A 21,452-nucleotide genomic window follows, 5' to 3' on the forward strand; every position below is an offset into this window, starting at 1 on the left:
GACTAGAAAGGGTACTGCCACATATCATAAAGGAGGATCAGACAGGGTTTATTAAGGGCCGTAGATCATCCAATAATATTAGAAGGGTTTTGAATATGATTCAAGCCTGCCATCAGGGAAAGATACCAGGAGTAGTAGTTTCATTAGACGCAGAAAAGGCATTTGATAGGGTTGAATGGTCATATTTGTTTTACACATTGGAAAGGTTTGGCATTGGAAAGATGTTTACCAAATGGGTCTCAACATTGTATAGTGATCCCAAAGCAGTTGTGATTACCAATGGATTAGGTTCGGATAGCTTCAGTGTGGGTAGGGGCTGCCGTCAGGGATGTCCTCTCTCGCCATTGTTATTTACACTAATAATTGAACCACTAGCAGAAGCTATACGAGCTGATTCTAATATAATGGCCCCAAGGATTGGTACAGGTAAACATAAAATTACCCTGTATGCAGATGATGTTCTTATATTCCTCAGTAATCCTCTGATGTTCGTACCTTGCTTAATCCAAGTTATTAATACATTTAGCGCATTCTCAGGCTATAAAATTAATTTCTCAAAATCAGAGGCTATGCCAATGGGTGGCCTTGCTATGATATCCCACTTAGTGGACGGATCCCATTTTCCCTTTCGTTGGTCCCTGGAGGGTTTCTTATATTTAGGTATTTTTATTACCCCAGTATTTGGTCACTTATACAAGGCTAACTTTGTGCATTTACTGGAAAGGATAAGGCAGGACCTCCTGCGATGGGGAGACCTTCCAATTTCCTGGCTGGGTAGAATAGCACTAATTCAAATGAATGTCCTGCCCCGTCTCCTATACCCTATGAGAATGCTTCCGGTGATGCTGCCGAGGCTGGCACTATGTAAATTATATGGCTGGTTGGGTTCCTTTATCTGGAATCATAGACGGCCCCTCATTAAGCTGAAGAAGCTACAGCTTCCACAGGCAAGGGGAGGATTAGACTTCCCAGATTTTAGGAAATATCAGTTAAGTTCCTTATTAAGTTACATAGCTGATTGATTGTGGATCAAACAAGACCCAATCTGGCTGGCATCGAGGCTTCTCAAGTAAAATGCCCACTTATTAACCTTTTATTTTCAGACAAGAGGAAAATCATTACGGATCACTGTAAAAACCCTATAATACTAAATACAATTAAAGCTTGGAATATAATGCGGCAAAATGAGGGCAACTCACATAAAACATCCCCCTGTGCGCCGATAGTGGGAGCATGGGGATTCCAACCGGGGTTTACAGATGCCTCTTTTAAACTCCGGAGATTCAGGGGTATCTCATGTCTAGGGGACCTATTTGAAGATGGGGTCCTGATGTCTTTTGAACAGCTGCGTCAGAAATTTGAATTACCTAATGGAGACCTCTATCGATACTTCCAAATTCGAGATTATATACAGAAGAAGACTACATTATTAGATAGTCTTTATAAATCAGATAGAGAATGTAGAGTACTACGACCAATGGGGTTATCCTCCATCAGTACTATTTATCATTTACTACATGATGAAGTATCGGGAGATGTGGACAATCTGCTTAAAACATGGGATCAGGAATTGGGACTAGAAATCTCTATAGAAACGTGGAATGACATTTGGGAAAACGCTGGAAGAATCACCATCTGTAACAGAACTCAGGCTATCCAGCTCAAGATACTTCATAGGGCCCATATAGCACCGGATCGATTGGCAAAGTTTAAGGCAGGGGCATCCCCAATGTGTCCCAAACGTAAAATAGAGGTGGGCACTCTTGTACATTGTCTATGGATCCGTAGATACTGGACTAAAGTAACAAGTACCCTGACAGAAATTTTAGGAACGGAAATTAAAGTGGACCCCGTTTCTCTCCTTTTGGGCTTTTCGAACTTATCCTCCCTGGACATGCATGGGAAGAGACTATTTTCTATTCTCTCTTTCTGTGCAAGGAAAAATATTTTGGTAAACTGGGTGGCTGAGGGCCCCCCTAGACTTTTAAATTGGCACAGATTAATTATGGAATGTATTCCCCTTGACTTCCTTACAAATATGGTGCACCGAAAGACCGAATTATTTTATAAAATATGGCAGCCCTTCTTGAATTATATGAAGACAGATATTTCAGCTATCCTAACAAGGGCTTTTAGTTAATTGAGATTACGAACCTGGCTGGTCCGGGGCCCCTTCGGAGAGGAATCCCGCACGAATACGGGTTTTGTTATATTTGATGTTAACACATTCCGAGCATGTATCTCACTACCCAATTTCTATGTTATCCGCTGTTTTTTTTTCTCTCTTTCTCTTATTTGAATAATGTAAGAGACTTAAATATACACTGTGGTTAGTTGTAGGTTAGAGTAGTAGTTAGTTGAGTTTTGTTATTTTTTCCTCGGTATTTTTCTTTTGTTAAATTTTGGTTATTATATATTTAAGATTTAATTGTATATCAATGTTTCTACTTGAGAGTTTTGTTTATTTTTGTAAACTTGTAAAAATGTTAAATTTCTAATAAAAATATCTATAAAACAATCTATCTTGTGTTAAAACATTCAATGAGGTAGTCTCAGCTGCTTCAGTGGACAGGGATTTGCACAGATTCATGGCGCTTTGGGAGGAAACGTTTCTCCTCAACTCAGTCCTAAATCTGCTCCCACCTATTATGAGGCTCCAGAATAAGGTGGGTGAACTTCCAGCATGAGTTGGTACCTGGGTTTTGAAGTTGTGGCCATTTCAGAGACATGGGAGAGCAGGGACAGGAATGGTTGTTGCAGATTCTGGGATTTAGATGTTCAGTAAGAACAGAGAAGATTGTAAAAGAGTTGGAGGTGTGGCATTGTTAGGCAAGGACAGTATTATGGTTGCATAAAGGATATTTGAGGACTTGTCAACTGAGGTAATATGGGCTGAGATTAGAAACACGAAAGGAAAGGTCACCCTGTTGGGAGTTTTCTCTAGGCCTTCAAATAGTTCCAACGATTTGGAGGAAAGGGTAGCAAAGATGATTCTCGATAGGAGTGAGAATGACAGAGTAGTTGTTAAGGGGGACTTCAACTTCCCAAATATTGACTGGGAATACTACAGTTTAAGTACTTTAGATGGGTCAGTGTTTGTCCATTGTGTGCAGGATGGTATCCAGATCCAGTATGTAGACAGGCCAACAAGAGGCGAGACCATATTGGATTTGGTACTGGGTAATGAATCCGGCTGCATGTTAGATTTGGAGGTATGTGAGCACAATTCAATTATGTTTACTTTAGCAATAGAAAGGGATAGGTATACACCAGAGGGCAAGAGCTACAGCTCGGGAAAAGGCAATTATGATGCGATTAGACAAGATTTAGGATGCATAGGATGGGGAAGGAAACTGCAGGGATGGGCACAATTGAAATTTGGAACTTATTCAAGGAACAGATACTGCATGTCCTTGATAAGTTTGTGCCTGTGAGACAGGGAGGAAGTTGTCGAGCGTGGGAGCTGTGGTTTACTAAGGAAGTTAAAACTCTTGTCAAGAGGAAGAAGAAGGCTTATGTTAGGATGAGACGTGAAGGCTCAGTTAGGGCGCTTGAGAGTTACAAGTTAGCCAAGAAAGACCTAAAGAGAGAGCTAAGAGGAGTGAGAAGGGGACACAAGAATTTGTTGATGGAAAGGATTAGGGAAAACCTTAAAGCTCTCTTTAGGTATATAGAGATAACAGAATGACTAGAGTAAGATTAGGGCCAATCAAGGACAGTATTGGGACGTTGTGTGTGGAGTCAGAGGAGATAGGGAAAGCACTAAATGAATATTTTTCGTCAGTATTCACACTGGGAAAAGACCGTGTTGTTGAGGAGAATACTGAGAAACAAGCTACCAGACTAGATGGAATTAAGGTTCACAAGGAGGAGGTGTTAGAAATTCTTAAAAGTGTGAAAATAGATAAGTTCCCTAGGCTGGATGGGATTGATCCTAGGATTCGCGGGAAGCCAGGGAGGATATTGTAAAGCCTTTGGCTTTGATCTTTACATTGTCATTGTCTACAGGAATTGTACCAGGAGACTGGAGGATAGCAAATGTTGTTCCCTTGTTCAAAAAAGAGGAGTAGAGACAACCCTGATAATTGTAGACCAGTGAGCCTTACTTTGGTTGTGGGTAAAGATGGAAAAGGTTATAAGAGATAAGATTCATAACCACCTTGAGAGGAATACGTTGATTAGGGATAGTCAGCACGGTTTTGTGAAGGGTAGGTCATGCCTCACAAACCTTATTGAGTTCTTTGAGAAGGTAACCAAACAGGATAAAGTGCTTGATGTAGTGTATATGAATTTCAGTAAGGCATTTGATAAGGTTCCCCATGGTAGGCTACTGCACAAAATATGGAGGCATGGGATTGAGGGCACTTTAGTGGTTTGGTTCATAAATTGGCTTGCTGAAAAAACTTAGAGGGGGGTGGTTGATGGGAAATGTTCATCCTGGAGTTCAGGTACTAATAGTGTACCGTAAGGACCTGTTTTGAGTCCATTGCTGTTTGTCATTTTTATAAATGACTTGGATGAGGGCATAGAAGGGTTAGTAAATGTGCGGATGACGCTAAGGTCGGTACAATTGTGGATGGTGTCGAAGGATGTTGTAGGTCACAGAGGAACACAGATAAGCTGCAGATTTGGGCTGAGAGGTGGCAAATGAAGGTTAATGCAGAAAAGTGTGAGATGATTTTCTTTGGAAGGAGCAACAGGAATGCAGAGTACTGGGCAAATGGTAAGATTCTTGGTAATGTAGATAAGCAGTGAGATCTTGGTCTCCATGTACATAGATCCCTCAAAGTTGCCACCCAGTTTGATAGGGCTGTTAAGAAAGCATACAGTATGTTAGCTTTTATTAGTAAAGGGATTGAGTTGCGGAACCGTGAGGTCATGCTGCAGCTGTACAAAACTCTGGTGCAGCTGCCCTTGGGAGTATTGCATGCAGTTCTGGTCACTGCATTATAGGAAGGATGTGAAAGTTTTGGAAAGGGTTCAGAGGTGATTTACAAGGATGTTATCTGGTATGGAGGGAAGGTCTTACGAGGAAAGGTTGGGGGACTTGAGGCTATTTTCGTTAGAGCGAAGAAGGTTGAGAGGTGACTTAATTGACACATAAGATAATCAGAGGGTTAGATCGGGTGGACAGTGACAACCTTTTTCCTAGGATGGTGATGGCTAGCACAAGTGGGCATAGCTTCAAATTGAGGGGTGATAGGTATAGGACAGATGTCAGAGCTAGTTTCTTTACTCAGAGAGTAGTAGGGGCGTGGAATGCACTGCCTGCAACAGTTGTAGACTCGCCACCTTTATGGGCAATTAAATGGTCATTGGATAGGCATGTGGATGAGAATGGAATAGTGTAGATTAGATGGGCCTCAGATTAGTTTCACAGGGTTACGAAACATCAAGGGCTGAAGGGCCTGTGCTGCACTGTTGTGTTCTATATTCTATGTAGGCTATGACCCCCAGTTCTAGTTTCACTTGCAGGTGGAAACAACCTCCATGTTTCTATCTTATCTATTTCCAGCATAATTATATGTTTCAGTAAGATCCCCACTCATTCTTCTAAATTTCAATGAGTTTGGTTCCTCATAAGCCAACCCTCTCAACTCTAGAATCAATGTAGTGAACTTCCTCTGTACCCCCTCTCATGCTAATTCATCCTTTCTCAAGTAAGCAGTCCAAAACAGTACACAGTACTCCAGGTGTGGCCTCATCAGCATCCTATACAGCTCCAGCATAAACTCCTTTTTTTTAAACTCCATCCCTCTAGCAATGAAGAACAATATTTCATTTGCCTTTTTTATTACCTGCTGCAAATGCAAACCAACTTTTTGTGATTTATGCACAAGGGCACACAGTTCCCTTTATACAGCAGCATGCTACAATTTTTCACCATTTAAATAATAGTCCATTTTGCTGTTATTCCTACCAAAATGGTTGACTTCACATTTACCAACATTGTACTCCATCTGCCAGAGCCTTGCCCACTAAATTAACCTAGCTATATCCTTCTGCAGACTTTCAATGTCCTCTGCACACTTTGCTCTTACACTCATTTTAGTGTCACCAGCGAACTTTGACGCACTACACCTGGTCCCCAACTCCAAATCATCAATGTAAATTGTAAATGATTGTGGTCCCAACACTGATCCCTGAGGCACACCACAAGCCACTGATCGCCACCCAGAAAAATGCCCATTTATCCCCACTCTTTACTTTCCATTAGTTAACCAATCTTCTGTCTATACTAATACATTGCCTATAATGCCATGCACCTTTGTATTATGCAGCAGCCTTTTGGGCAGCATCTTGCCAAATGCCCTCCAGAAATCCAAATACACCACATTCACCAGTTCCCCATTGTCTGACTCACTTGTAATGTCCTCAAAGAATTCCAATAAATTAGTCAAACGTGACCTGCCTTTCATGAAACCATGCTGTGTTTCACAATGGGACAATTTCTATCTAAATGTCTCACTATTCCTACTTTAATAATACATTTCCTGCTACAGAAGTTAAGCTAACAGGCCTTTAGTTCTTTCTACCCCTTTTTTAAACATATTTGCTGTTTTCCGATTTGCTGGAAGTTCCCTTATGTCCAGCAAATTTTGGTAAAGTACCATATGTACATTTGGTATTTTTCCCTCCATCTCTTTTAGTACCCTGGGATGCATTCCATCAGGGCCAGGAAACTTATCTACTTTTCACCCCATTAGTTTGCCCAATACTACTTCTTAGTGATGATGATCATTTCTAGTCTCAGGAGCCATAGCCTCCTTGTCATCAAATATTGACATGATATTTGTATTTTCCAATATGAAGCCCGACACAAAATAACTGTTGAATGCTGAGATTATTTCCTCATTTCCCATTGTTAAATCCTCCTTCTTGCTCTCTAAAGGATCAATATTTACCTTAACCACTCTTTTTTGTTTTATAATTTTGTAGGAACTTTTATTATCTGTTTTTATATTCTGAGCTATCGTAACTTTCTGTTGACCTTTAAAGATTTCACAATCCCCTGGTTTCCCACTAATCTTTGTCACTTCATATGCATTAACTTTCAATTTGATACCCTTCTTTATTTCCTTAGTTATTCACAGCTGATTATCCTTTTTCCTATGGTCCTTGCTTTTCACTGGCATATACCTGTGCTGAGTGTTTTGAAAAATCGCTTTCAAAATCCTCTCCTGTTCCTCAATTGTAATTGTCCCAACTTATAATCTTTGCTCCCAGTCTACCTTAGACAACTCTTCCCTTATCCCATTGTAGTCTCCTTTGTTTAAGCACAATAAACTGGTATTAGAATTTACTTTCTCACCCTGTATTTTAAATTTAATCATACTGTGATTGCTCCTTTTGAGAGGATGTCTAAACATGAGATCATTAATTATTCCTGTCTCATTACACAGGACCAGATCTATGATAGCCTGTTCCTTTGAAGATTCCATTACATATTGTTCGTGGAAACTATCACAGATAGATTCTCTGAATTCTTTCTCAAGGCTGCTTTAACTGACTTGATTTGACTGATCAATATGCAGATTAAAATCCCCGACGATAATTGCAATATCATTTTTCCATGCATCAATTATTTGTTTATTGCCTGCCCCCTGTGATGTTATTAGTTCATGGTCTATAGATCACGCCTATCAGTGACTTTTTCCCCTTACTATTTCTAATTTCTACCCACATTGATTCAACCTTTTTCTCCATAGAACCTTTATTATCTTTGACTATTGCTCTGATGTCATCCTTAAATACCAGAGGTACACCACCTCCCTTTCCTTCCAGTTGTAACCATCCTGCAACCACATCTCTTTAATGGCCATTAAATCATACCCATTTGCAAAGATTTGTGCCATCAACTCATTTACCTTGTTTTGAGTGCTATGAGCATTCAGGTAAAGTGCCCTTATGCTAGTTTTATACCTTATTTTTGAATCCTAACAACTCTATCAGAAGAACCTTTATTTTTAAACATTTTCTCTTTTTCTGTCACTACCTGGTTTCCATTCATCTTAGTGCTACATTGTTCAGCTACTTCTTGCTTTTTATTACCTCGATTCTCTTTTTCTTTAAGCTCTCACCCACTCTAGATAGCTTAGGGCTTCCCCTTAAGTTCTGACCCCTCTGCCAAACTAATTTAAACACCACCCAACAGTGCTAGCAAAACCACCTGCAAGAATATTGATCCTGTCACTGTTTAGGTGAAGACTGTCCCTCTTGTACAGGTCCCACCTTCCCCAGAAATGGTCCTAATTATTCAGAAATCGAATGCCCTCTCTACTACACCACTCGCCCAGCCAAGTATTAAACTGCCTAATTCCAATTTCAATGTCTCAGGCATAGCTTTAACATTTCTTGGCAAGGCAAGGTCATCAACGCAGAGGTCCTGATATGTGCTATTTCAATGGTATACAATCATTGTTAAGCAAACACCATCTGCACAGAAATAAAAACAGCCCCAAATTTTGGGAAGCTCAGCAGGTTTAGTAGCATCTGTAAAGAGAAAGAATTAATGTTTCAAGTCCAATATGATTCTTTCTGAGAACAGAACACCTGCTGCCCCAGCCAAATTTATCAGGTAGATGATGGCTGTACACTCAAAGATCTTCAGTGTGGTGAATTGGTCTCTGGGTCACTTCATCCTGTTACAAGGGCACATGTAAGTGACATATGAAGATGGTAGTCATTGAACTGACAAATGGGGGACAGTTGCTGGTGGGCATGGCCTCTGGAGGCAGACTGTCTGCAAGGACATTAGTAGGGTTAACAGAAAGGGAAAATTGAGATAGTCAAGTAAAAAACCATGAGAAAACAGAGACCAGTGAATCCCTCACTTTCTCAGTCTGTAATCTTCCCTGCAGAAAATGTGCTAGAGATGGACATGCCAGACTGTTAGGAGAAAGTGAGGTCTGCAGATGCTGGAGATCAGAGCTGAAAATGTGTTGCTGGAAAAGCGCAGCAGGTCAGGCAGCATCCAGGGAACAGGAGAATCGACGTTTCGGGCATAAGCCCTTCTTCAGGAAATGGGCTTCCTGAAGAAGGGCTTATGCCCGAAACGTCGATTCTCCTGTTCCCTGGATGCTGCCTGACCTGCTGCGCTTTTCCAGCAACACATTTTCAGCTCATGCCAGACTGTTATGCATGCAATGCTTAACGCCGAGTTAACCACCACAGTGCAAATTGCCATTTCACGAGACAGCTATCTGCTACATTTGAACCCATTCATCAATGTCAACAATAACTTACATTTTTGATCTCCTCTGAATCCTTCAAAAGTGATGGAAGATTCTAGAGGGAGAAGCTGAGATGCTCTCTCAACAGTATGAGTACCCTGAGAAAGCACCATTATGTCACAATGTGTACCCTCATAGTTGGTGAGTCTAGCATTATTCACAAATAGGCTATCCCATGGTGAGAGATTAATGGAAATTGGTGGAAAACACTTCCTCATTGGAGTCATACCTAACACAAAAGGAAAATGGCTTTTGTTGGTGGAGGTTCAATCATCCCAGTCAGAGAACCTCTCCACAGCAGTTATTCAGGGTAGATATTTTCTAATCAACCTATTCAGAGATGTTATTACACACTTCTAGAGCAGATGGGACTTGAACCCAGGTCTCCTGGCCCATAGGTAGGGACAGGCAGCATCAAAGGAGCAGGAGAATCGACGTTTCGGGCATAAGCCCTTCTTATGCCCTGAAGAAGGGCTTATGCCCGAAACATCGATTCTCCTGCTCCTTGGATGCTGCCTGACCTGCTGCGCTTTTCCAGCAACACATTTTCAGCTCTGATCTCCAGCATCTGCAGCCATCACTTTCTCCTCATAGGTAGGGACAGTAGTACTGTACAAAATGGGCCCATGGTTCCTCAGGTAGAATATTGGGCCAAATCATCTTCAGCTACTTCAAAGATAATCTTCAGTTTATGAGAAAGTCTAAAGTGGGGAAAGTTCTGTCTACGTTCTGCCATTGGGTTGGAGTTTGGAATCAGTTGTATTTAGTATGAGGAGAATGTGAAGGTTAGGTCAAATAAGTCTAATAGCAAGAACAGGTAGGGGCAGGTTAATGAACATGGCAGGACAGGCGGTCTGAAATGTAGTGTAAGGAGTATATCAGGTAAGGCAGATGAACTTAGAGCCTGGATTAGTACATGGAACAATGCTGTTGTGGCCATTACAGAAACTTGGCTTGAGAGAAGGGTGGATCTGCCAGCTCAACGTTCCAAGGTTTAGATGTTTCAGTGTGATAGGAATGTAAAAGGGATGGGGAAGTTGCATTACTTATTAAGGAGAAGGTCAAAGCTACCCTATGAAAAGACATCTTGGGGTATCAGGGCTGATCAGGCAAAGATTATGGGTAGAATTCAGGAATAAGAAAAGTGCAATCAGGTTTTATACCACAGTCCTCCCAATAATCAATGGGAGATAGAAGAACAAATGTGTAAGCATATCATCGAAAGATATAAAAACAACAAGGTTATTTTTGTGAGTGATTTTAACTTGCCACATTGCCTGGGACTCCTTCTGTGCCAGAGGCTTAGATGGAGCAGAATTTGTTAGGTGCATCCAAACGGGCTTCTTGAAACAATATGTCGATAGTTCATCTAGGGAAGGGGCTATACCAGACCTTGTATTTGGGAATAAACCTGGCCACGTGATTGAAGTTTCAGTGGGGGAGTACTTTGGGACAGTGATCATAATTCTGTAAGTTTTAAGATAGTGATAGATGAGGATAACATTGGACCTCAGGTAAAATTGGATAAAGGCTAATTACAATAATATTAGGCAGGAACGGAGAAATTAGATTGGGGGCAGCTGTTTGAGGGTAAATCCACATCTGACATTTCAGAGTCTTTTAAAAGCCAGGGGATCAGAGTCCAGGACCAGCGTGTTCCTGTGAAGGTGAAAGATAAGGACGGCAAGATTCCAGAATCTTGGATGACAAAAAATATTGAAAGATAAGTCAAAAAAAGAAGCAGGTGTAATACTTTATTGAAATCAGACAAGGCCCTTGAAGAATATAAATGAAGCAAGAGAGAACTTAAACAAGGAATTAGGAGGGCTAAAAGAGTCCATGAAATGTCCTTGGCAAACATGGTTTGGTATAAGGAGAATCACAAGGTATTTTATATGGATATTAGAAGCAAGAGTATCAGTTTTGAGACCTCTGCTGTTTGTAATTTGTATAAATGATTTGGATGAAAATGTAGGTCTTCTGATTGGTAAGTTTACAGATGACATGAAAGTTACATAGAACATAGAACATTACAGCACAGAACAGGCCCTTCAGCCCACGATGTTGTGCCGAACATTGATCCTCATGTATGCACTCTCAAACTTCTGTGACCATATGCATGTCCAGTAGTCTCTTAAATGTTCCCAGTGACCTTGCTTCCATAACTGCTGCTGGCAATACATTCCATGCTCTCACAACTCTCTGTGTAAAGAACCCGCCTCTGACATCCCCTCTATACTTTCCTCCAACCAGCTTAAAACTATGACCCCTCGTATTAGTCATTTCTGCCCTGGGAAATAGTCTCTGGCTATCAATTCTATTATACCTCTCATTATCTTGTATACCTTAATTAAGTCCCCTCTCCTCCTCCTTTTCTCCAATGAGAAAAGTCCGAGCTCAGTCAACTTCTCTTCATAAGATAAGCCCTCCAGTCCAGGCAGCATCCTAGTAAACCTCCTCTGAACCCTCTCCCAAGCATCCACATCTTTCCTATAATAGGGCGACCAGAACTGGACGCAGTATTCCAAGTGCGGTCTAACCAAAGTTTTATACAGCTGCAACAAGATCTCACGGCTCTTAAACTCAATCCCCCTGTTAATGAAAGCCAAAACACCATATGCTTTCTTAACAACCCTGTCCACTTGGGTGACCATTTTAAGGGATCTATGTACCTGCACACCAAGATCCCTCTGTTCCTCCACACTACCAAGAATCCTACCCTTAATCCTGTACTCAGCTTTCAAATTCGACATTCCAAAATGCATCACCTCGCATTTATCCAGGTTGAACTCCATCTGCCACCTCTCAGCCCATCTCTGCATCCTGTCAATGTTCCGCTGCAGCCTACAACAGCCCTCTATACTGTCAACGACACCTCCAACCTTTGTGTCGTATGCAAACTTGCTGACCCATCCTTCAATTCCCTCATCCAAGTCATTAATAAAAATTACAAACAGTAGAGCCCAAGGACAGAGCCCTATGGAACACCACTCACCACAGACTTCCAGGCAGAATATTTTCCTTCTACTACCACTCGCTGTCTTCTGTTGGCCAGCCAATTCTGTATCCAGACAGCTATGTTCCCCTGAATCCCATTCCTCCTGACCTTCTGAATGAGCCTACCATGGGGAACCTTATCAAATGCCTTGCTGAAGTCCATATACACCACATCCACAGCTCGACCCTCATCAACTTTTCTGGTCACATCTTCAAAGGACATGATAGGGTTTGTGAGGCATGACCTGCTCCTCACAAAGCCGTGTTGACTGCATTTAATCAAGCCATGCTCTTCCAGATGGTCATAAATCCTATCCCTCAGAATCCTTTCTAACACCTTGCAGATGACAGATGTGAGACTTACTAGTCTGTAATTGCCGGGGATTTCCCTATTTCCTTTCTTGAAGAGAGGAATTACATTTGCCTCTCTCCAGTCCTCAGGTACAACTCCAGTGGAGAGCGAGGATGCAAAGATCTTCGCAAGTGGCGAAGCAATTGCATTTCTCATTTCCCAAAGCAGCCAAGGACAAATCTGGTCCAGGCCTGGCGACTTGTCAATCTTAATGTTGCTGGATTTTGGTAGTGAGGAAAGTTGACAAAGGATATAGCAGGATATTGATCAGATGGAAAGTTGGATGGAGAAACAACAGACGGAGTTTAATCTGGACAAGTGTGAGGTGATGCATTTAAAGAGGCCAAATGCAAGAGGAAAATGTCTAGTAAATGGCAGGACTCATAGGAGCATTGATATACAAAGCAATCTTGGGGTGCAAGTCCACAGTTCCATAGCATCACAAGTGAATAAAGTGGTAAAGAAGGTTTATGGCATGCTTGTCTTCATTGGTCAGGGCATTGAATACAAAAGTTGGCAAGTAATAGTGCAGCTTTATTAAACTTTAGTTAGGCCACGTTTGAAGTTTTTTGCGCAGTTCTGGTTGCCACACTACATTAAGGATATTTGGAGAGAGTGAGAAAGAGGTTTACCAATATATTGCCTGGATTGGAGTATATTAGCTATCAGGAGAGCACACGTGTTTTTGCTAGAGCAACAGAGGCTGAGGGATGATCTGATAGAAATATATAAGATTGAAGGGCATGGGAAGGGTGGATAGTCAGAGTCTTTTTCGCATTTTCGTAAAAATCAAATGTTAGGGGCATAGGTTTAAGTTTAAAGGAGAAGTGCAAGGCAGGTTTTTTTACACAGATGTTATAGGTATCTAGAACATGCTGCGAAGGAAGGTAGTAGAAGCATTCATTATAACAACATTTAAATGGCAGTTAGACAGACACATGAATAGGCAGGGAATGGAAAGACTACATTCAGGCAGATGGGATTAGTTTAGAATGGCATATGTTTGGAACAGACAGAGTGGGCCTAAGGGCCTGTTCCTGTGCTGTACTGTTATATGTTCTATGTTCTAGCCATAACACCAATATACTCATTAACAGTTAAAGATTTTAGCCTGGAAATGAGTTCTGAGTGTGTGGAAGTATTTGGGAAACTGGGAAAAGCAGACTTCCCAAAAGTCCAGCACAAGTTAACTCAGACATGCTTTAATTTTGTTTTTTTCTGTTGGTTGCTCAAACATTGATTGAGACAACCTCTGAGGTTGTTGGAGCAGATTGGCATGAAGGTCAATTTCAGGAGTCAAACTGAGTGTCTGATTTCAGTGTTATAAAAAGTTCAATGGCCTCACAGGAGTGACCAAGCCGATAAATAAATTTTCAAGTGTCATATCCTGAGAACTGCATCATTAACTCTTCATTTTATTAATGCATCAGGAATTTGTTACTCAACAACCAATAATTTTGATCAATCATGACCCATACATTACATAACATTAATAGCCATAGCACACCATCACACACTGAGCACTGCTGCAAGTCTGATACCCACACTCATAGTTTACAAACATGACCAGCTATTCTACCATGTCAATCATATTACCCAAACACACTGAACTACACTCACTGACACATCTCCTACCTTTTTACAGGACAAGCAGAGGTATTAGATATGGCTCCATGTACTTACCCCTATGGAGCAGAATATCCTGTGCATTGGGATTGCAAATGATGAGGCCAGAAGAGTGAAACCATATGATAACAGTATTTCTAAACCTAATTCTCCATTCAATTCCCCTTCCCAATTACATTACAATCTCGAACAAACACAGAAGGTGCTGGGGAAACTCAGCAGGTGCAGCAGCATTTGTGGAGAGGGAAATAGAGTTATTAGTTTGAGTCCAATATGACTCCAGAAAAGGGCTTAACTTTGTCCAATTACAAAACCACTTCAATGAATTTTGGACAAAACATTACACTGAACTTCTTTTACATCTTCTTCATCTCCATGCCAACTTCTTTGGAAAAGAATCCTCTCGACATCACTCAACCCTTTCATCCATTTCCAATACTCCTCCTCTATCTGGACCCCTCCTCCAACCGCTTGCCTGCACTTGATCTCTTCATCAAGAACTGTCGACGTAACATCAGCTGCTTTCATTTCTCTGCTCCCCTCACCCACTTTAATTTGTCTCCTCTGAACCTGCTGCACTCTGTTCTCTCAGATCCAACCCTGACTAGGTTATCAAATCTACCAATAATGGTAGTCCTGTTGTCAGCTGGTCTGCTGACTTCTACCTTGCAGAGACTGAGTGCCTGTTCTGCCCTATTGAATATATTTCTTCCTATATTCACCCTATTTTATCTCCCTTGATCAGTCTCTCCTCACTTAAATTCATGAAAACAAAAGTTCTGTAGAAGAGTCTTTGGACTTGAAATGTTAATTCTGTTTCTGTTTCCACAGATGCTGCCAGACCTACTGAGTTTGTCCAACACGTTTTTCATTTGTTTCAGTTTTCCAGTATTTGCAGTACTTCACGTTTATTATCCCACAATCTTTTGTTTCTTTATTTACAGATATATGACCAGACATTTTCTACATTCCCTGTCTACCCTTATACAGCTGTAGCTTACTGTTTTCATCTTTTCAGATAACCAGGAATGGAAAGTAGATCAAACAGTGGAGGGAAAAAACAGATGGAATTATAAAAAGAAATGGATGATGAAGAAGCATTGTTACTCAATTTCACAATTATAGCTACTAATTCAGATGCTAACACAGCATGTATTTTAGAGGAAAGTTGAAAGGTGGGAGCTACACTTGGTGAGACACAGGCACAAGGAGTCTGCAGCCAGGCAAGATAAAGGGGTTGAGTGGGTACCAAAATCACACACAGCATAGTTTTGCAAGAGTTCTGCTGCAAAGGACTTCGATTAACACATCAATCAGGGATGATTGACATAGTGGAAGAAGAAGATACACAGCGTACAATGAAATAGTTGGCATGGCTGTAGGCCTGTAAGAAAACCTGCTGTCCCTGCCTGTAAGCATGGAGGAATCTGACATTAACTTGGCTTATGGTTTTGCACCCAGCTAAAGTCCATTCTTTCCAGCATGAAAGTGGTGGCTAATTCTAATAGCATACTTGTAGACCCCTCCATAATACAGTATCATCTTCTATTGCAGATACCATCCAATGTCTGTTTGCTGCCATGCAAGCACTGAATGCTCTCCTGCACACATAACATTCTGTCGTGTCAGTTCAGACTGTTGACATCATGGCTGTGGAAACCAATGTTCAAAGAGATTTGCAGGGTCTCATGGTTCTCCAGCAATCTGTTCTCCAATAGTTTACTAAGAAACCACCCTGTAGACACTGCAATGCTTACACTGAGTAAAAACATGTTCTCCTAATGCTTTATTTTATGCTGTCATGATTTTGGACATTGCCAGCATTTGATGTTGATCCCTAATTGACCTTAAGAAAGAGGCAATAAACTGCTTTCTTGAACAGCTCTAGTCCATATGGTACATGTGCTCCCACAGTGCTGTTGCAGCATAGGAAGGGAGTTCTATAATTTTAATCTGGCTACAACTGAAGGAACAGTGATATAGTTCCAACTCAGCATGATGTGTGGAGAGAAACTTTCAGATTTTCACATTCATCTGCAGTCCATGATCTTTTAGTGGTAGATGCTGTCAATTTGAAAGGTGTTGTTGCAAGAGTCTTGGAGAGTTGTTGCATTACACATTGTCAATAGTAGATGCTGCTGCAATTGTTTGTCAGTTATGGGAGGAGTGAGTGTTTAAGTTGGTGAATAGGGGTACCAATCAAGTGAGCTGCTTTGTCTAGATGATTACAAGCCAGTTGATTGTTGTTGCAGCTGCACTCATCCAGGCAAATGGAGAGTATTCAATCACATTCCAGGCTTGTGTGTTACAGATGGTGTATTGAGTTTGAGGAGTCTGGCAATGAGTTAACTGAATTTCTAATTCTGATCTAAATATTATAGCTACAGTATTTATATAGATGGTTAAGTTCAATTTTTCCTCAAATAATAATCCTTTGGATGTTGATACTGGGGCACACAGAATTGCCTAATGCCAAAGGAGGATGAGAATTTTCCATTCTTAATTAAAAGTCAACCACATTGGTGTTGGTCTGGAGTCCCATGTAAGCCTAAGTGAAGCAGATGTCCTTCCCTGCAGGGCATTTATGAAAATAAAATTGATTACATGGTTACTATTAGGCCATTTTTTAATGCTAGATACTTATTGAATTCAAATTTCACCATGGGTTCGGAGGCGGATTGGAACCATGCCCCAGAACATTAGCATGGTGTTCCAATGACTAATCTAGTGACATTACCAACATACCATCACCTCCCTGGTAAATGGCCTTATGAACATTTTGTGTCCTTATCTAATTTTATACCACAAGTAATGTGTATCCTCCCCTCTAGACTGCCTCACATCTGTTACTGTGCATACAGGATAATATGCTAGACTATGTTACAATTCTGAAGTTGCTATGAAGCTCTATCTAATGTGTGTACTTACCATTAAAGCATCCTCTCTGTTCCACATTAGAGTCAACCCAAATTTTCCATAGAGTTTAGTATATTGAACATTTTGTTCTATATACAGACCAGATCCATAGTAAGGGAGTGAGACTCTGAAAAGTAGAAGTTAAATACATATTACCAGACTAATGGATGAACTTCTGAAATCAACAGCAATTAGCTAAAAAGGAAACATTTGTGAGCTTTAAGGAAAGGGAAGCAGAGTACACGAGGTGCCTTGCTATTAGGAATTCCAATGGGCCAAGTGACCTCCTTCAGAGCTTGAACTATTTCTAGAATTCTAACTTAGCACTTTCATTTCAAATGCCTTCAGAGAAAACAATATTGCATAGAAAACGGTTTCATCCAAAGACAGGGATAAGTGTTACTCTGACAGAGGAGAGCTGGATTTATATTTATCTAATGACTAAGAGAATAGATCCTTGAAAAATGTAATAAATGGCACTTCTGTGCTTTTTTGGTATTACCACAGCTCTCCCTCTAAAACTACAACAATTCAGTGGGACGATTTCTGCAGATTTGCTTTGTTTTATCCAGTGCTGTCAGCATTAAACAAAGGCAAATTATGTGTAATATGATTTAGACACACCATAAGCAGGCTCTTGATTATGTCATCAAATACTTCGTGAACTTGCCAGCAGAGGTTAAATGTCGGCTGAAGTTCACTCTACAAACTCTCTACCTGTCTCTGATTGGAAAATGAACTTACTGGCTCAAGTTGAAGGCCCAAACAACTGAATAATGGCAGGCATGGTTGACAAGGAAGAAGACATTGACAGGCACAGACTCTGTCCGCTATTTGTCAATGGAAACTATCATCACGTCTGTGCACAAAACCCAAGAACATGCTGGCCGACCACTCAGACACAAACCGATTTGATTGTCTCCCCTGTCCAACTACATAACTGACCTCATACTGCCTGACTGTAAGCACTGATCCACACAATGCGGCCAGTCAAAAACACTTAACTGCTATCTGCTCAGCTTCTACACACTATTTTGATATCCACCTACATAAATAGACTAACCCCTTGTTCAACCATGTGAACTGACTGTCCATCCTCATGAATTAACTGACCTTCTCCATTCTCCTAAACTAACTGACCTCTGGTCAATCATCTCAAACTGACTGTCCATCCTTATAAACTGACTCATTCATTGTCCATCAACACAGTCTGACTGTTCATCTACATGATCATATTCTCCCTCTGTCCATCAGCACAAACTGACTGCCCATCCACATTAACTGACTGTCCCTTTGTCCATCAATGAGCATATTTTTACAAAATATTTAAAAGGAGGAATGTACAGTAGAGAAATGGAGAGATATTAGAAAGGAATTCCAGAGCTTGGAGTCTGGAGCTTTGAAGACAAGGCTCCTGTAGTGGAGGAATTATGTTTGGGAATACATAACTGGTTGGAATTAAAGGAACAAAAATATTTACAGAGGATTATGAAGCTGGAGGAGTCTGCCGAAATGGAGAAATGGTGAAGCCATAGAGAGATGTGAAAATGAGAATGAGAATCTTAAAATCAAAACATTGCTTGACTGGATTATGGGTCAGCGACCATGGGGTGAAGAGGAACCACACACACACTGAAATCTTTGTCTACATTTACACACTCAGAATGCCCTGGTCCACCTGCACACATTGACTCAACAACATCTTTGCAGAAGCAGTAGCTGTCCCCCATCTATCCAGCTTCAGAGATTGACCATTGCCTAGTCGATCCACATTCAGTAATGTACTCTCATGTTTTCGACCCACATGCTAACTCTCCCAATGTATGACCATACAAACTGAGTGTCTATTTCCCAACGACCCAAAAATGCTGCCCTGTCCACACACATGTCTAACTATCCCCATCAATGCACATGCATTTACTATTCTGTGCTATGTCTATTCACACACAAGCTGGAATCTTTCCCGCCACTGAAAAATGTTAGCATTGGTGAAAAAATTGGAAGAATTGTGTGAGATCAGTGATTCAGGGATTCCTGATACCAAGAGCAACAAGCCCATTTTTCCAATCAAATGTTGAATGGCAAGATGAGATACTTGCTCGTGAGCAATATGCAGCTGATTTGCAAGTATTAACATCCTCATTATCATGTCATCCAGCCTCATTGAAATACAGTTTCTCATTCTGCCATCTACTGGATAGAAACTAGACAATGACATGTTCTCAACATGAAAACCAGAGCAATTACCAGCAGTGACTCCAGCTTGCTGCTTTCCTTTCCAGCCCTACATCTTGGATGCAAGGCATCAATGGTTCAGGGCACACTTCATAGTCAGTGACCATCTTACTCATGCCTCTGTCAGCCAATTCCTGATGAAGGGCTTATACCCGAAACGTCAATTCTCCTGCTCTTCAGATGCTACCTGACCATTTGTGCATTTCCAGCACCACACTTTTTGACCCTGCCAATTTCTTACTGTCCAACCTGTCATTTGACAAGGACTATGCAGAACAGCTGTCAGTACTTGACCAAGTGCATGACCTGACCTTAAAGATTGCACAATGCCAGCAATACAGGAGGTCCCAGCAGTGGCCAATACTTCCACTAGTACAAAGAAGATAGCATGAGAAAACTCGCTAGGGCTCAATGACAGAAATCTTCAAGAAGCTTACCAAAATTGACACTTCTGATTTCTGGTAACACTCAGCTCACAGTGACTAACTCATGTCCGTTCATCTACACTATCTACTTATCCACAGAGACTGAATGCCCTGATGCCCAACCACTTATTGCTTCCTAAAGTCTATTGTCATCCATAATATTTTCCTGATTACTCTCATACATTCATTTTCCTTCTGTTGACCCCATTATTCTTTAGTTAGTCATGTAATGATCCAGATTTAATGAGTATGATACATTTAACTGACTTTTTATAGAAGTTTGTTCACGAGCAGATGAGTGCACAAACCATATCCTAAATTTCACATTTGCATTTTCTCATTTCGGATGAATTAAGCATACCATGATACCTGTTGAATAAAGTTGCTGCTGACATTCCTGTCATTGTCCACACAGAAGATTGCCTGTTTGGGAATCAATGACATGAATTCTCATCTTCAAGTGGTGGACATAATCGCATCACACCCCCAAAATAAAGCCTGAGAAGTTTTCAGGACAGATGATATACCTGCCAGATTACTGCCTGTGTGGTGACAACAAAATTCTTTTCCAATTATTTTAGGACATGGAGCAGTACAAAAATTCAAAATCGATTTATCAAAGTTAAAATTTGTTGATAAAGATGCATCATGAGATCAAATTGTGAGCAAAGTTGGCTGAGACCCAAGATCCATAAACTGCCTCACTGAGGTTGTTATATAAAGAATACAAAGAATATAAAGAATACAAAATATTTCACTGATTAACTTACATAGCTCCATTGATGACCACAATTTTGGCTGTCATAAAAATCACAATATCCTTGATTGTTGTTGTGATATAATGTATCTTGGGATGCCCCTTAGAGATTGTGCGTTTAATTTGAACGGAGAAATCTTTATACACTTGATTGCAGTCAGACACAAAATTATAGTCGCAAGTTCCAGGAAACGTATAAAAATTCCCGTCGAAAGTCTTAAAGTGATTGTTTCCCCAGGTGCTGCAGACATGATCTCTGTGGTTTGGTAATCTAGCTGCAAAATGTAAATTCTAACATTTAGTAATGATGGAGAAAAACAAACTGAGAAATAGCTGCAATTTAGATTTTCCATATATAAAATGGGATAAAGTAAAGTAAAGAATTCACTTGTTTATCAGAGTTCTTTGCATCGTTCATGACATCTACAGTGCCAATTAAGACGAGAAGTTCTGCTCGCCCAATTTTTCACACTTACCATGTTTGATTTCCACACAGGAGGTGGATGAAATGGCCCAGATAAAAATCCAAATCGTAGTACACCAGGAACCCATGGTAGGCTGGGTCCTGTGAAGGCCAAACCTGAATCCCTACCTCACCCAGAGTTTAAACCTTTTAAACCAACTGTTGACCATAAAAGTTATGATTGGGTGTGGCTGTAAAGTGACAGGGTTCTTATTTTCAATGTAGATTTTAGGCTACTTCCAACATAATGGGTGGATCTTTTCATAGAAGTATATCCGTTCATCATCTGTTTCAGTAACCATATGGAGTGAGATTCCGGGATTGCAGTTTGTGCACGTTCACCAATGATAAAGTGATATAGCCTGTATTTGGAGAACAGAAGCTAAGATGCAATGTGTACAAATAGTGCTATTATGTAATGCATCCATATCATGCAGAAAAAATGTTA

The 21,452-nt window shown here is 40.7% G+C and overlaps 1 protein-coding gene across 1 annotated transcript in view; it reads right to left on the minus strand.

Annotated features, from left to right (window-relative positions):
* LOC122557980 (uncharacterized) overlaps window positions 1-21,093 on the minus strand; it is a 188,680-nt gene extending 167,587 nt beyond the window's left edge. Inside the window, exons 1-3 of the mRNA XM_087996203.1 lie at window positions 21,018-21,093; window positions 20,555-20,816; window positions 17,137-17,251 (exon numbers count right to left, since the gene is read on the minus strand). Of these exons, the coding sequence (XP_087852329.1) occupies window positions 17,137-17,251; window positions 20,555-20,816; window positions 21,018-21,093 (453 nt within the window). The remainder of the gene's footprint in view (window positions 1-17,136; window positions 17,252-20,554; window positions 20,817-21,017) is intronic.
* Between the last annotated feature and the right edge of the window lie 359 nt (window positions 21,094-21,452).

This window comes from Chiloscyllium plagiosum, unplaced genomic scaffold (genome assembly GCF_037043375.1).
Source record: "Chiloscyllium plagiosum isolate Xiang-an unplaced genomic scaffold, Cpla_swu_hap1 HiC_scaffold_18, whole genome shotgun sequence".
NCBI lineage: Eukaryota > Metazoa > Chordata > Chondrichthyes > Orectolobiformes > Hemiscylliidae > Chiloscyllium > Chiloscyllium plagiosum.